The sequence below is a fragment of the Strix aluco genome, chromosome 28 (assembly GCF_031877795.1).
Source record: "Strix aluco isolate bStrAlu1 chromosome 28, bStrAlu1.hap1, whole genome shotgun sequence".
NCBI classification, from domain to species: Eukaryota; Metazoa; Chordata; class Aves; order Strigiformes; family Strigidae; genus Strix; species Strix aluco.
In genome coordinates, this window is record NC_133958.1 from 4,505,962 (window position 1) to 4,521,850 (window position 15,889).

Here is a 15,889-nt window from a genome sequence, read left to right on the forward strand (position 1 = left end):
TCCCTTAAATACTCAGAGCCTTAAATTGTCTCTGGTATACAGGATAATCAGTTCTCTAGTGTGTTAATCCTCATTATGTACCATTAAAATGAAGATTAAATCAAGCATTAGGGTGCCTCCTCCCGTTATGAAATCTGAAAAACAGGATTGAATCTGGGGGGGAGGAAAACCACCAAACACCTAAAAATTTGTTTCTTGAGCTTCCCGGGGAAGCAGTAAAAGCAGGACTACGCTGAAGTCTGAGGTATGAACCCGTGGTTTTATTAATGTAATTGTGCAAGTGAGGGGAAGATAAGGAAAGTGGTGTACGAGGAATAAGGTTTTAGGCACCGAGAGGGTATTTGCATGTGCCTACGTGAGGTGTAGTGTGTGTGTACACGGGCTCGGTGCTGCGCACACGTGCTTTGGCAGGCAAGAGGCGACGCCTCCCATCTGCACGCACGCAGGTACGTCCGCGTTGCCTTTCTGGGGGGCTGGGGTCAGGTGCAGAGCTGCCCCCCTGCCTGAAGGCTCGGTGCCAGCCCCCATGGTACGTGCCGTACAAAAATGCCCCTTCCCTTCTTCCAAGCTGCTGTAACCCTGGGATAACTGCTCAACGGATGGGAAAATATCTTTTCTTAAAGGGCAGGTGATTTTTTTGGGGTGGGGGAAGATTTAGGACTGCCCTGTCATTTCCTTGAGCTCAATTATCCATAGGAAGTCCCCCCCTCCCTTTCCCACCGCCTCTCCAAAGATTAACTTTTTGGTTATTGTTGTTTGGCAGGTACTTTTAATTGGCTGGAAAATATTCTTCCTGTGAAGTTGCAGTTTTCTGGGGCTTGAATGAGTCCAGTCTGCCATTGGCTCTGCCCAGCGCCTCCCGATTGGCTCGGCAGCCCGCGGGGGGACCGATAAGGGCGGCTATAAAAGCCCTCGGCGCTGCTCCTGGTCCCCCAGTGAGCAGGAGCCAGAGGGGCCAGACAGAGCGGGGCTGCAGCACGTCCCCGAGCCTCGGCAGACTCCTTCAGACTCCTTCAGACTCCTTCAGACTCCTTCAGACTCCTTTCTCTCTCCCTGGGAGCGCGTATCCAGATCCACATCTTTGCTCAAGCCGAAGTGGAAGAGGAGAGACACACACACGCGCGCACACACACACACACACACACACCAAAAAAAAAAAAAAAAAAAAAAAAAAACCCACCCAAAAAACCACACTTAGCGGAAACTTGTCAGAGAATGCTCCTAAAGTCTGGTTTTCTCCTGCTGCTGGTGATCAGTGCATCTGCATCCTATGAAGCTGAACAGAATGACTCTGTGAGCCCCAGGAAACCCAGGGTTGCAGCCCAGAACTCAGGTAACACCCAGCAAGGAGGGCTTCGAGCCTGAACCCTCATGTGTTAAACTGTTTCAGATATCTCTACTGCTGATTTTTCTTTTTTTTTTTTCTTTTTTTTTTTCTTTCTTTTTTTTTTTTGCTTATAAACTTAATGGCTGGTAGGAACAAATATTAATTGAAGCGTCTGATTCAGGAGAATATTGGTGCATAGCTGGAGAAGAAATCTTCTCCTTTCAGGAGCTGGGTCAGGGAACCGGTGTGTGATCTGCTTGCAGGATGCAATCCATTCTCTCTCCTCCTCCCCCATCTACTAAATGAGTTTCATGTACTTTCCCCCCCCCCCCCCTTCTTGCATGTATCTTTCTCGCTTCTCCAATTGCAATCATACTTTGGTGTTAAATTCCTTGCTTTTTAGGAAGTTGATAAAATCCGTGGAAATTTGACTGAACCATTGTTCTGCCAAACATCTGTCTATTCAAAGAGGGAGAGAGAGATATGCGACTTTGAAGAATGCAGTAACCTAGAAACTGTCCACTGCTAGCATTTATTTTCAAAAACTGATTGCTATCACTTAGATGGTACCATAAAAATATGATTGTGACATTTAGCAAACTTGCTTTTACAATGGATAAAAAAATTGCTGGCAAGTCAGCTCTGGATGTCTCTACTTTGTGCACTATAGATGCTTAGATAAGTTGGACACATTGTCTTGAACAATGGAAATTAAAAATCTGTCTTCTAGTATACTGAAAAGATACTAGATCTCCAATTTGGAGCTCATTAACAGATGTCTTATTTTAGATCTGCAAGGCTCTGCAGCATTATACCAGGGTGTTTGCTCAATTTCCTTTTGTATTTGGTTGCTATAGAAACATAGGGTCTCACTATTGCACCGTGCCTAAAACAATAAAAGCTTAATGCATACTAAGTCTGCTGAAAGCAAAGTTATAATCTGAACCTGTGGAAACATAATTATGGGAATGACTTGTGTGATGGTGAGGTTATGAACTGGGGAGAGGATGATCTTACCAAATATTTCTCCCTTCAGGCACGTAAGCAAGAGCGGAGAATGAGGAGAGGTTAATTGGGTGATTTTTTTTTTTTAAATATTTTCTTTTCTTCTCTGTTTCTGTAAAGATCCTAGTTACATAGATACGTCTTTAGGCTACAACTTAGCTCTTAATAAGGTGTGTTCTCTTCCACTAAATGCAAATCCTCACTTTTCCCACACCTAGGATCTTGATGGGAGACACTGGCTTTGCATTTCTTCCTAAAGAATGTCTCGTAACATGATCTGCAAAAGTAATGAATATGCCTTGCACAGACACATAAGGGGACAGATGTTCAGCTTACCAAAAAAGGTTAATCCCTACTAATTTCAGGGCAATCATGTGGCAATACTGCTGATTCATTGTTAAAATGCATAGTATCTGCACTAAAAAAGATGGGATGACATGGATACCCTCCTGTTCAGACTAACTACTGCCTCAACGATTTTAATTATACATGGTCAGCTCCATTACCTTAACTTTCTCTACCCAAATGTCCCTTCTCTTTGCGAATCTTCAGCAATATGACCCTTCTTGGCTGTGCTTGCAAACTGCTGGGGACCAGGTTAGTATTTAGCACCAAGCTGCTCGTTCAAGTCCTTTGTAGTCCTGAATAATTGTCACGCAAACTAAAACCTTATTTCTAGATAGTTTACAAAGCCCAAATACCTCCAACGCTAGCAAAACCAGCGCTTCCGCGCAGTAAGTGCAAATTTCATGCCAGCTTATTGGCAATGGCCATCACTTTGGTCTCATTTTCAAATGAGCTTTGTGAGCCAGATGCTGCCAAGCTGCTCTGACCTCCCTTCAGTCTGAGACCGTGGAGGAGACCTCACGACGCAGAGCTCTTCATGGGCCCATCCTCATTACTTCTGCCTTCGTTAGAGGAACTCTGAATAAAGCTGTGAATGCATGCAGTCAGAATTGGGTTGGGCTCGACCTGTAAGCCTCCATCTCGCCAAAGACTATCAGATGTTGCCTCTCTTTTAACCTGTGTGTAACCGATCGAAGGTTTCGGTCCTTGCAGTTTCTGTTCCTCAATTTGGTGGTGATCTGTTGCATGACTTCAGTTAATAACTCCCTTTGGCGGTGCCTTTGGAGGGAGAGGTAAGGAAGACTCTCGAAAAGCACTAAGGCTGCTGCTTGACTGCAGTTGAGCATGACTCGCCTTTGCGCCGGAGAAGGGCTTTACGGCGTGGGGCATCGGGGAGCGGTGCGTGCGTAACGTTGTGCCTGTGCCTCTCTCTGCAGCCGAGGTGGTTCGCTGTCTGAACAGTGCCCTCCAGGTGGGCTGCGGGGCCTTCGCCTGCCTGGAGAACTCCACGTGCGACACGGATGGCATGTACGACATCTGCAAGTCCTTCCTGTACAGTGCTGCTAAATTTGACACTCAGGTACAGTACGAGTATAAAGGGGACGAGAATAATACCTCGCCGTTAGAGCTCCCTTTTCATGCCCCGATTCAATAAAGTGCTTTTACAAGTCCTGCGGCACTAAAGCACGTGCTGAATGGATGCCTTAATTTCTCCGTCCTCGTGGAGATGGGGTCTGTGCAGGCTTAACCCTTCCTTTCTTGCAGCCCTTCCTGCTGCTTAGCTACTCCTCTGAACCATGATTTTGGTTTTTGGCTACAAATGCATCCTCAGGACTGTTTTCTACAGTACATTTTCCACATACTGTATGCTATGTGTGAGGACTTGGCAAGGAGTGTTTTGTGGGGCGGAGAGCTAAGTTTCCTCTTCAGGAGGAAATATAAACGTTCTTCTAACAAAGTAAGTCTTCTGACTGTGTGACCTGGCACAGGGCTGGGATTTGAATTGGAAGTCTTCAGGCCTGGGAATGCACAGCCAGATCAGCCTCTCCGGAGCTGCAGTTGCTCACAGCAGAATAAATCGGATAATATCAGAGGACTGCGGCTCTGCCAAGGGCCCTTTTCCTTCGTACTTTCTTCCCAAAATGCGCACACCCTCATGTTCCCTGTGCTCTCGCTCCCAAGGACAAACTTAAAAGCTCTTAAAGCATCTTGAGGTCTGGTGAGCCAGATGCGTTAAATCGCTGGTATGCAGCGAGCGGTCCGGGCCCCTCCCGGAGGGCAGAATTGGCCCATCACGCGAAGACTTCCATTGCCTAAATCTTTTGGGAACAGGAGCTCGCTGTTCTCTCTGGACTGTGTTCATCCCAACTGAAACTGCTGCGAATGATAACTGTGCAATAATTGTGAGCATTTAGGGTCCAATTCCCTGCCGTGCTTGGTGAGGGACCTCCAGCAGGTCTGTAATTGCAGCAAGGGTAATTAATAGCAGCCAGCAACAGCGGAGTATCTGTTAATGCATCCCTTTTGATGAAATCTGTTGCAGTTTTACGGTTTTTCTTCTGTTTCCAGGGAAAAGCTTTTGTGAAAGAAAGCTTGAAATGCATTGCAAATGGGGTTACGTCCAAGGTGTTCCTTGCCATCCGGAGGTGCTCCACGTTCCAAAGAATGATCTCCGAAGTGCAGGAGGAGTGCTACAGCAAACTGGACATGTGCGGCATTGCGAAACGAAATCCTGAAGCCATCACGGAGGTCGTCCAGCTTCCAAATCAGTTCTCAAACCGGTACGTGGAGCTTTCCTCAGCTGAAATGCATCAAATGCAAAAATGTGAGGCACGGAGAAAGAAATGAGAGGAACCAAGCTGACTAACTTCTTACAAGTCCTAAAACAGCCTAGCCTATGTAATGCTCTCTGCCTTTTCAAATCCTTGTTAAGTTTTACCAGCATTCTTCTGACTCTCTTTTTGGTAAATATACTTATAAACATCTCCAGGGGAGAATCGTAAAATTAACTAGACATACATTACTTCAAAGCCTGGAGTTTGTTTAAATGTTCGTTCTTTTAGTTTGAATGCAGTATAATGGTAAACAGAGCCTTTAAATACCAAACCAGTTCAATTAATATAGCATCCCTGGTATATTGAGTGCCTAAGAACTTCTCGACCTATTGCAGTTTCATTCACTTCTTCCGACTGCAGCCATCCCCTTCCCTGGGTTTCTACGTCACTAGGAAATGAGGCTTTGCCCTCTGACTTACCGCGGCAATGTGAGGAACTAGGAAAGCTTAAAGGGAACCAGCGAACGTGCTCCTCTATAACCTTAACCCGCCATGATCCAGAAGTTCATATTTCTAGGGACAGTCTGGTGTTCTTAATGGGCTCTTGAGGGTTGTCTTCACTCCTGTTCCTTCTTGATAGCAAAGGCTGCCTGCAGAAATGGGCACGTCACGCTGCTCTCTGGCACCTTATCTGAGCACAGAACTGCCCTGTCCCCATCCTCCAAGGACAAGGGACAGAGAGAGGCTTCAGGGAGCTACTGCAGTCTGCACAGTCACGCTGCAAGGGCAGGGATTTCTTCTTCTAAATCCTGGAACAATCAGTGCTGAGTCTTGTGATTGGGATAAAAGGGATCTTTTTGAACAGTTTGAGTAAATATGCTCTAGAATTTGAGTGCAAACAGACCAAGCTGCAGTTTAACATGTTGGCTGGCTGTGGCGAATGCCACCCTCTGGGGTGGCTGTTTGACCTCCTCTAGAAGCATCTTAAGCCTCCAGACAGGTATGTAAGTGATACACAGATGTTGCATCTCAGACCAGCATAAATTTATTATAGAAAACTCTACTCTAGATATTATATCCAGAAAATTATACTTGTGGGAAGGTGAAAATTATACTTGTGTGTCTTTCCCCTCTTCCCCCGAGCAAATTTGGAAGAGGTTTGCTTCAGCGTTCCCCCGCGGGCTGGGGCGAGGAGCGGGCAGCGCTGTGGCATCTGTGTTTTACAGCCTGAAAGAGCAGTTTGGGTTAATACGATGGACTGTAGAGTTCAGCAGCCCTTGGCGGGGCTGTAGGGGCACTGGGGTGAAGGGGGGACGTGTGGGCACCGGAGCGAGGGAGGGTGCAGTGATAGTGGCAGCGATGTTATACACGTTGGGGATGTTCCTCTCCGGAGCACCGAGCCTGAACCGGAGCCGCTGTCTCCCGAGGCGGAGGGAACTCCTCCCCCACAGCCGCCAACCCTTGTCGAAGCCAAAGGATATTATGACATGTTGAGTAACAAAAGCAGCAGGATTTCCCAGCTAATAGTTTACATTGAGGTCTCCTAAAGCATCCTGCTTTCCCAGCCCCTGTCCCAACATAGCCACAGAATAAGAATGTGCCACTTGGCCTGGGACACTGAGAGGAAGTAGTTAAAGGTCATAGCATCTTCCTGTGATTTAATCTCATGGCAGGAGCGGGAGGAGAGGAAAGCCGTGTTGCCTTTCCTTGCAGTCTAGCTACTGGAAGGCACTAGCGAGCTGTTTGATTGCAGCTCCAGCTATGGAAACCCCCAAGCTGTGTTTGGATGAAGGAGGGGTGGGCAGCGCAGCGGAGGAAGATGGACAGGATCTGTTCCTCCTGTCCTGTCGGACCGGGACGGATTTAAGCCGCACGCATGGCTCGCACAGATGCATTCATCATCAACTCCTGTGCACGCTTCAGACCTTAATATTAGCCCTGCCGAGCTGTGCTTGCACTGTGCTCTGCCGTGCCAAAGCCTGGTCCTTTTGTACTTCAAGTGCAGCAGAAACTTTAACCTCACCTGACCTCCACTGGCTGCTAAAGGCCAGAGCTGAGAGTTAGGAAAGGAGTTTGAATGTGAACTCTCATTTCCCTCTTCCTTCCCCTCCTCCACCTGCAGGTTATTCTCTTCTCTGCTCCTGTGGAAAAATGTCACGGTGACCTTAAAGGCTTAAAATAAGTTCCCCGATGTCCTTTCAGGCAGAAGTAGCCTAGCAAATATGGGACTGCTCCTCTTTTCCCGACTTTCTCTCCCTAGGAAGGTGTTCTCTCCTACAGCAAGGTCCCGCTTGCCAGCTTTGCTCTCCCTGCCCGAGCCAGCCATGCGCTCAGAGCTGTGCTGATTCTGCCTCGGCCCCGCCGAGGATTGTTCTTTGAGCACTGTGCTCTGCTCGGCTCAAGCAGCGCTGGGGAAACAGATCAGCACAATTTCCTGGCTCCCTCCTTGAGCAAGGAACGCGTACTCCGGGCTGCTGGGAGGCAAGATGGGAACAGCAGGCTGTAGAGGCGGCAGGCAGGCAACAGGGCAAAGCATAAGGTCCTCACTGGTGATTTAATGCATGGTCAGCTTGTTGGAAGTGACAACTGATTGTATGTCCTAAAGATCTGTCCCCAGGGAATACAGACATCTGTCAGGCTCCGGCTTGGCCCGAACTTTGCTTCTCCCTCTCCTGGTCCCTTGCTAAAGGCTCTGCACAGTGGGGAAGGGAGAGGAACGAAGGGGAACAGTGCCACGGGGATGGACACACTCATAGGAAGGGTGGTACCACCCAGGGGTCTCTTTAGTCTGTGTCCTCTCTGGTGACGGGCAGTATCTGTCTATTAAAAAGACGCAATTATTTTTCTTCCTAAATCTCTAGAAACTCACGTTATTTAACAGAGAGTAAAACACACACTTAACCCAATTACTACATCGTCTTAGCTCCTCGCTCTCACCTTCTTCCCGATCCACCAAAATCACTTGTGCTTATGGCCTCAGCTTTCAGTGCTGGAGCAGCTGCTCATTTAGGACAACTAAATTAGAAGTTCGACAGGTTGTGTTCCTTCTGCATGTCACAGGCACAGCATCTCCAGGTCCAGGGTGTTTGTTAGATGCGGTGAGAATATGTGCATTGTGCACTGCAGAAGATCAATTTCAAACACACCCCGAATGACTTAAAAATTCTGATTCTCATCATTTTGTCGCTTGGAGCGGTCTCCTGGGTTGAGATCAGCTCTTACCTTGTTTCTTTCATCTTGTTGGGAGATGCCTTGGATTAACGGATGGTAACTCTCGTGCAGGTATTACAACAAGCTGGTGAGAAGCTTACTGGAGTGTGATGAGGAGACTGTCAGCACCATCAAGGACAGCTTGATGGAGAAGATCGGGCCCAACATGGCAAGCCTCTTCCACCTGCTGCAGACAGATCACTGCGCCCAAGGCCACCCGCGTGCCGACTTCACCAGGAGACGTATCACCGAGCCGCAGAAGCTAAAGCTCTACTTCAGGAACCTCCGAGGTGAGGGGTCTGTCCCGGCCCACGCAAAGCGCAGCTCTGCCGAAAGCGCGTAACGCCTCGGGGGAGCGACAATGGGTGTGTAAGGGATGCTAAGCACTACCAAAGCTGAAGTCTCTCTTCTAGAAGAGTAATGCACCCAAACCATGTGTACTGTAGCTAGTTTTAATAACAACCAGGAACTGGTTTTAGATTTAGTCATTAATATTTTCTATTCCTCTCAAACAAAACTTTTGCATGGATCTGTGTTCAGTGTCTCAGCTTTCCCGCCGTCAAAATGTCTCCATCTCTTTTCTTCCCCACAAAAAGATATCCCAAACGATCTTAGTCTTAAATATAACCGTACAGTAGTCAGGCCTTCAGACACCAAACTCTAAATGTACTGTAGCGCTAACACCATTGAAGTCTGAAGATTTGGCACCAAGGAGAATAGCTTATTCTCTCTTGTAGTAAGCTGGTAGGCGACGATAGATGCACTAATAACTATTGCACATCCTAAAGATGTCAATGGAATTCGTGTTATGAATCTGTGCTGGCCATGGACGAATATGAATGTCATATTCCTGGTCTCTTAGTGTCATACAGTCCTAATCCTTCCAATACAGCTCTGTTAACCCATGGATTTACCAAGCTCGCTAGCTGTGGATGAGTCTAGTTACCGTGACCTGGCACCACAGTGCAAAATGAGTTAAAACTCCCCCCGCCCCCGACACACACCAAATCAGGAAAGGAACATTTTGTACTACGGAAATGATTAAAAGAGGTGCCAGTCTATGGTTGAAGCTAGTCAGAAGGTTACATAATCTTGCATTGTATTTAAAAGCTAACATCTATGTACTGTATTTAACTGTCTAAAGCTTTAAAAGAAATCTAACAAAAACAAACCCTGTCTTAAGACTAGAGTATTAAAGCTCTTGCTCTAACTGTGGTATAAATAGTTTTAAAATCTGTCATGTACTGTACATAAATTCCACGAGAGTCTGCTTAAAAGAAGCAGAATATAATAACTTTATTGCATAAACTTAGTTTTGTAAGTTAGCTATTTCTTTTTTCCTGGAAACAGTATCTCTATCATACTCAAGAGTTCACGTTCTACTCTGTGGCCTTTTTATAATGGAAGAGAGAAAATGTTTAGGACAGAAATTACAGGGCCAGAAACAAGCCTCTCTTCTCATAGTTAAAATGGAGGGGGGGGGGGAAGAAGAGTTCAGACTGGCGAGTCCTATCTCCACAGAGCTGCTGTGAGATGTAGTTATACCCAAGGCACGAGTGCTGCTGGAGAGTTATTTGGGGAATTATCGGGTGGCTGACAAAAAGCTGCTTTGGGATCTCATAGCTGCCGCAGGGTAAAGCTTCCTTTAGAAAGTTGATTTCTGGGGAAAGGCAGGAGAAATCCTTAAATTCTCTTCAGCTTCCCGAGTAGAGCGATGTGCCTGCCTTTGAGAGGACACATGCATTAACGCTCTCGGATCTGCCTTTCCTCCCATCCACCTCTCGGGCCGCCTCTGCGCGCAGGAGCGGAGCAGCCGGGCCCGCGGCAGTAGCTGGGGGCCTCCCCCCAACGCCGGCTCTGCACAGTAGTCTGGCCGGGCTGCGGCGAGCCAAAAAAAGCCGCATTGTGGCATGCGATCAACGAGGCCAGTTCCACGCTCCAAATCTATCCCGTTAGAGTCCGTCTGCAGAGTGGATGACTCTTGCTCAACTAGTTAGAGAGCTAATAAAGGAGGGATCTATTTTTCTTTTCAAAATCTAAAGCAATATAACTTTTTTTTTTTTAAACCACAAAGCCTTTAAACAATAACTTGCTGCTAATATATTGAAACCAGATGCAGTGGCAGCATTTCTAATATTGCTGTCTTCATTAAATGTAGCCCAAAAGTGCTGTCATAAAATTGTAAGCAGCAAAAAATGTTGCTGACGGTAGAGGGTTGTTACTTTATTTTTTTTAATACTCTGAATCGTGCTGTCCAGGGCAAGCAAGATGCAATATTGCTCATTCTTAAATCACAGTCAGGTATATAGAGTCCAACACAAGTTTTGCAAGGTGAAAACCAAAGGCCCCTTGAATATCCTGACCTAAAAGTTTGACTTACGCTTAGGAACCGATCCCAGAACGTGCACGTGCGACTGTCCACCCTACAGCATCACACCCCGCGCTGCGCCGGCAGGAGCCGGGCATTGCTGAATAGGGAATCCGCCGGGGTTTGTGCATCAAGTGCGTGTTGCTGTTTGGGGAAATAGTTACAAAAAAGGTCTTCACCCGACTCAAGGCAGCGTCCAAACAACCCCCCGGGGGGCTGTGCTGGTGCTGCGGAGCCCAGCTCCGGGCTGTGCGGAGCAGCTCCGGCTCTGGCTACCCAAGGCCACCGTGGGCTCGTACCGGCAGAGCTCACTGAGGACATCTACAGCCACGATTTTCCATCGAGATGCTCCTCGGGGCAGGTGGCTTCTCTGTTGCTTTGTGCATCCATTTCTATGAAAACCCAAAGAAGGTTTATAGAGTTGATCTGGGGCCGGGGAGGAGGGTTAGATTACCCCAAACCTGATCTTTTTGGGTTGTCATTATTAACTTTCTTTTTCCAGTAGAAATTTCAACTTGTTGTCCCCTTAATGTGGGTGGGAAGATGACTGAGAAAATAATTCCCCCCGATTCGATTTGCTCTGATATCACAGGTAAACATCCCCTGTGCAACCCAAAGCTCTGCCTCTCCGCAGCGGCACTGCTGTTGGGCGCTCACCGCGTGCCCCGTGTCGGAGAGAGCCCCAACTACACCAATGACATTTTTGAGCTGCTTTAATAGGTCACTTTTTTTCCTATGCTGAAGTAGGAAGGAAGCCACAAGCACGCATCCGTCACATCGAAAGGCCTGGGGTTCACCTTGCCTAACTTTTGCCATCTAGCCTAAGCTGGTCACTTAAAGCTCTCTCTTGTCAGGGGAGGGGGACACGGAGATGGGAGAGGTGCTTCCCATCGACTGGGAAGGACGCCTGATTTAGGTGGTTTGACTTAGGTGGGAGAGATCCCCCTGGAGATGGGAAATGATTCTCAATATTAAGTCCAGCTATTTCATGTTTTATTTAATCTCTAATGCTTTATTTTTTTAATCTTGCGTTCATTGCAAAATGATTTCTCTTGGGGGCGGGGAGGGGCTTATCTAGAAATGTTTGCATGATTCTCATTGTGATTTGTTTGCACTTTAGATGTTTTGTGCCATTATAAATTTGCATTATGTATTTATAATTTAAAGATACTTAGAAGGGGGAGAGAGTTTGGGTTTTTTTGGTTTTTTGCTGAGTACTGGAATAAACAGTGAGCATATCTGGTATATGTCATTATTTATTGTTTAAATTACATTTTTAAAGCTCAGTGTGTTCATATAAAGGTTATTTGAAACATATCATAGTAATGAGAAAGATGCAAGTTATTTTCTTTGCTTATTTTTATAATTAAAGATGCATAACATAATGAGGCCTATGTTGGATTTTCTTCTGCAATGAAATAAAATGTCAAATTTAAGGGTTTTTAGTGTCTGACTCTTTCATTGAACCTTACTGTGACCATGGCACCCCCCAAGAAGCCGTTGTTGCACTTACCTTCGACCGAGCGTCGTAGCTTTTCTGGATCCAGTCTGTTCTGGATGCTGAATATCTGGGGTGCAGGTTTTGTGAAGGCAGAGGTTCCTCTCGCACAGTCTTTGGTGTCTGGTGCTGAAAAAATAGGAAGAAGGGGGTGAGGGCAGAGTAAATGATTCCTGAAGTAGCCTTTCGGCATCTGGGCCACCGTGCTGAGTATCACTAGAATAATCCTCTGGATACGTTTTGTCTGACCGAAACCTCCGATCCCGTGCGAGAGCAGCCGTAAATCCCGGTGCTAATAAAGCTCTTGTCACGCTTCTCTTTGGCAGTGGCCTGACCTTGTGGATTGTATCTTATCTAGACCGATAACAAAATTAAGGCAGAACCATTTTTTAATGAATGCGTCTGTAACACCATTGCAGGAAAAAGAAAATACCTTGATTTTGACTTTGATGTACGTGTAAATGTGCATTTACACTTCATTCAGGAAATCTCTAATTTCCAGTGGAAGATCAAAACAAGTTTAATACTCATCAAAGGAAGACGGGCAGTCTAATTCAGAGTTATTGCTCCAAAAGCTACTGCGAAGTTTAAAAAAACATTTCCCCCATCACATTAGAGTGAGACTTGTCCAAGAGAACCAAAGAATAAGTATTAGCAATACAGTTGGATTAAAACAAAATCTCTTCTTCCTTCTTGTTTTGTCCAGCAACTTAGAAATTACTTTCAAAAGGGACTATTAAAATTTTGTTCTCGTTGAAATCCCTTTTTAGTCAAAAGCGAAGTTCATAACAAGGTACAGGATCTTACAAAATCAGAATTTATCATTTTTTGAAAACAATTAAGCCGCTGTCTGTCACAGCATTGAATGTTGATGAGCCAGAGTGACATTTACCTAATATTGCTGCAAACCGGGGCTGAGGTGCCAAGGAAATTGGACCTTCCTTGAGCTCCCATTTACTGCTATTAATTTGTAGATGGTGACGAGCCACCCCCCCCAGCTCCCCACTTTGATGCCCCTTTGGGAAATCTCCCTGTCCCTGGCTCCCGGTGGGCTTCACTCTTCCAGCCAGAGTTGAGCCGGTATCTCAGAAAAAGGCAGAAAGGGCACGGACTGACATCATCCCAACGCTCAGCTGCACTGGCCATTTGGTCAGGTTTCCCATAAAATCCTTTCCCCAAATGGATGAGTTAAAAGGGAAAAGGACTACCAAGAAATGTCAATATCGCTGCCATAACGGAGCGTCCAAGCAGTTGGGTTTACAAGGGAACACAAACCCAGTTCCCATCTATATGCAAGTGCCACTGGGCCACTTGACATGCCAAGGTCTTGGAAATGAGGGTCACCCTCTGGGTCTTACATTTGCTTTTCCGTTACTCGGAATCCCCACATCGCCTACCCACAAATCACCCGCTGCTAAATAACACCCCCCACCCCCTTTCGAGGAGTCAAGGCAGCAAAGGGAACAGATTCAATGAGAAATGACAAAAAAATTTAGGGCTAAACAGTGAATTATACATGGCTAGAAACAAAGCCAGTTACCATTTCTGCTCTTGCAAAAAGAGCATCTTGGAAATAGTACCGATGCTACGCTTCCAAAAACTGACTTTCACCGCTATTTTGTAATTAATAACCGCTATAAAATAATTACTGTCAATACAATGTACTATTCATATGAAGTCTTCATAAATCTCAGCCTGTACGTCTTCCTCGTCAGCAAACCACATCCCGAAATTGAAATTGCTCTTAGAGAATTTGAGAATTTTGCCGGCCCAAAGCACCACACCCCAATGCATGGAGTTACTTTGAAATCTGGACATTTCTATAATAATCCTACACAACAAATTCTGTTTGAAACCCTGCTACTTCTGGGTTGGGCTTTCTTCTTTCTCCCCTTAGCTCCCCCGAGTGCTGAAACTCGACTGCAAAATGAAAAGACTAAATGACACCAGAACTTTCCATCATGGTTCAAAGATCAACTGTGCTCCACCAGAAATTCCAGCATTATTATGCAAGTTTCCCTTTCTCCTCCCAAATTCAACACCAACCTCATGGTGGGGATTATGTATCCTATAGATTAAAATATCAACAATTCATTTACGCAGCGTGTATAAAGCAGGCAGCATGAGTCAAGTGCAGTTCTTTAAAAAGAACAAAAAGATGTTAACCAGGCTGTTTGGAGGGGTTTGGGGTTGTTATTATTATTATTATTGTTATTGTTATTGTTATTTTCATTATTATTATTGGAAATTTAATGGGAAATTTTTACCTGGTGTCTCCAACTGTGACAATATTTCTGAAGTGCCACAACTTCTCAAGAGTTAGAAAATAAATTACATGTTTAGACCAGTGCTAGTAACTAGGGGTTTGATTTTTAAAAAAATGGCAGCAGCAGGGGGCTAATCAAAACAGCCACCGTGGTGGAAAGACTGTGCAGAAAACAGTCCTAGGAAAGGAAATCTCGGCTTGATGACGACGGATTGCTCAGAGTGTGTTAAAGTCCTGGTTATCATCTTCAAATGGAACAAACAGACCAGGAGTTAATTTGATTTGGCCAAGGCCCAAAGTACATGATTGACTGATGTTCTTGTCTTGTCCTTTTTTTTAAAGTTTCATTACAAAACAAGGGGAAAATCATTTCAGATTTTCCTGGTCCTCACCCTTCCTGCTTGCTTTGCTGTTCTGAGCAAGGGAGGAGAGAGAGAAAGAGCGAGAGCAGGAGCGAAGGAGTGTGATCTTTGGCACTTCAAATGACACTGGGCAAAATGACGGAGTGAAATTTGGGAACAGGCTTCACTTCCTGCCTCCCGTGAACTTAGAAAAATAAAAAGCAGAAAAAAAACCCCTTCCACAATATAATAAAGGACATTGTCTTTGCCATCATGATTCAGCTAGTGAGACCGGGAATATGAAAGAAGTTTTTTAAAAAAAAAAAAAAAAAGTGAAGTAGGAGGCTAAAAATATAATCAAAGTACAAACAAATTGACTCTGCAGTGGTCATTCCCGTCACACGAGGTTCGATGGGCGAGAGGCGAAAGGAAAAGGCAGAAGAAATGCAAATGGATGCAGACTTTATCATATAAACCAGGGAACCCGCAGTCGCAGGGCACCGAGCTATGCAAATGCAATTGAGATTTTTATATATTTCAGCTCAAAGCAATTGCCAAAATTATGCTGATGGATTTTTGGGGGGTAACACTGCTTGAAATCCTTCTCTTCCCAAGGCCTGGTCAGAGGGAGGGATACTCAGCATGTACTGAAAGTTCACAGACGATATTGCTCAACAGCGTAAGGCGCTGACAAAAATGACTTTCTTTCAATAAATCAGCATTTTCCAAGGAGACAACTCTTCCTCACCTGGCTCACAGTATAGAAACGTGTATTCTCAAAGGCTGGGTTCCTTCTCGAAAAGGCCAAGTTAGATAACATCAGGGTAATTTTTGCTGTAAACCCCCCTTATCTTGGCGATGGAGAGGGATCCACATTGCAAGTGGATGGAGAACCTTAGGCAGAAAATACTTGCAAGAGACATGGGAGTTTTATTCCAGACAACAGCTGGAAAAACTAGTAAAACCTGTATGAGTTCATGGGGGGGGAAACATAATTATTTTTACACAGACAGGATTTTTTTCTCTTTTTTTTTTTTTTTTCTTCCTTGGTTTTTATTTTTAAGCAGACTGAAATGCCGGGATAGCCCAGGCTGTAGCTACAAAGGTTGATCCCTGTTACTTGCACCTTCCCGTTTCCCCTTCCAGCCTTTCCCCTGCCCAGGACTGATGCTGGGGGTCCAGGCACACAAAACTGAGCTGGTCATAATGGTTATTTACAGAGAAAAATTTTATGGAAACTGTGTTCCCTGTATT

At 45.5% G+C, this 15,889-nt stretch overlaps 1 protein-coding gene across 1 annotated transcript; it reads left to right on the top strand.

Moving 5' to 3' along the window:
- Positions 1 to 943: 943 nt before the first annotated feature.
- Positions 944 to 11,969, top strand: STC1 (stanniocalcin 1). The gene is made up of 4 exons (XM_074808204.1): positions 944 to 1,333; positions 3,616 to 3,758; positions 4,748 to 4,959; positions 8,235 to 11,969. The coding sequence occupies exons 1-4, from the start codon at positions 1,216 to 1,218 to the stop codon at positions 8,503 to 8,505; spliced, it is 744 nt and encodes a 247-aa protein (XP_074664305.1). The 5' UTR covers positions 944 to 1,215; the 3' UTR covers positions 8,506 to 11,969.
- The last annotated feature ends 3,920 nt before the right edge of the window (positions 11,970 to 15,889 follow it).

Coding starts and splice junctions, on each gene's coding strand:
- STC1 (XM_074808204.1), top strand. CDS start 1,216: ATGCTCCTAAAGTCTGGTTTTCTCCTGCTGCTGGTGATCAGTGCATCT. Junction 1,334..3,615: donor GGTTGCAGCCCAGAACTCAG/GTAACACCCAGC, acceptor CTCTCTCTGCAG/CCGAGGTGGTTCGCTGTCTG. Junction 3,759..4,747: donor CTGCTAAATTTGACACTCAG/GTACAGTACGAG, acceptor TTCTGTTTCCAG/GGAAAAGCTTTTGTGAAAGA.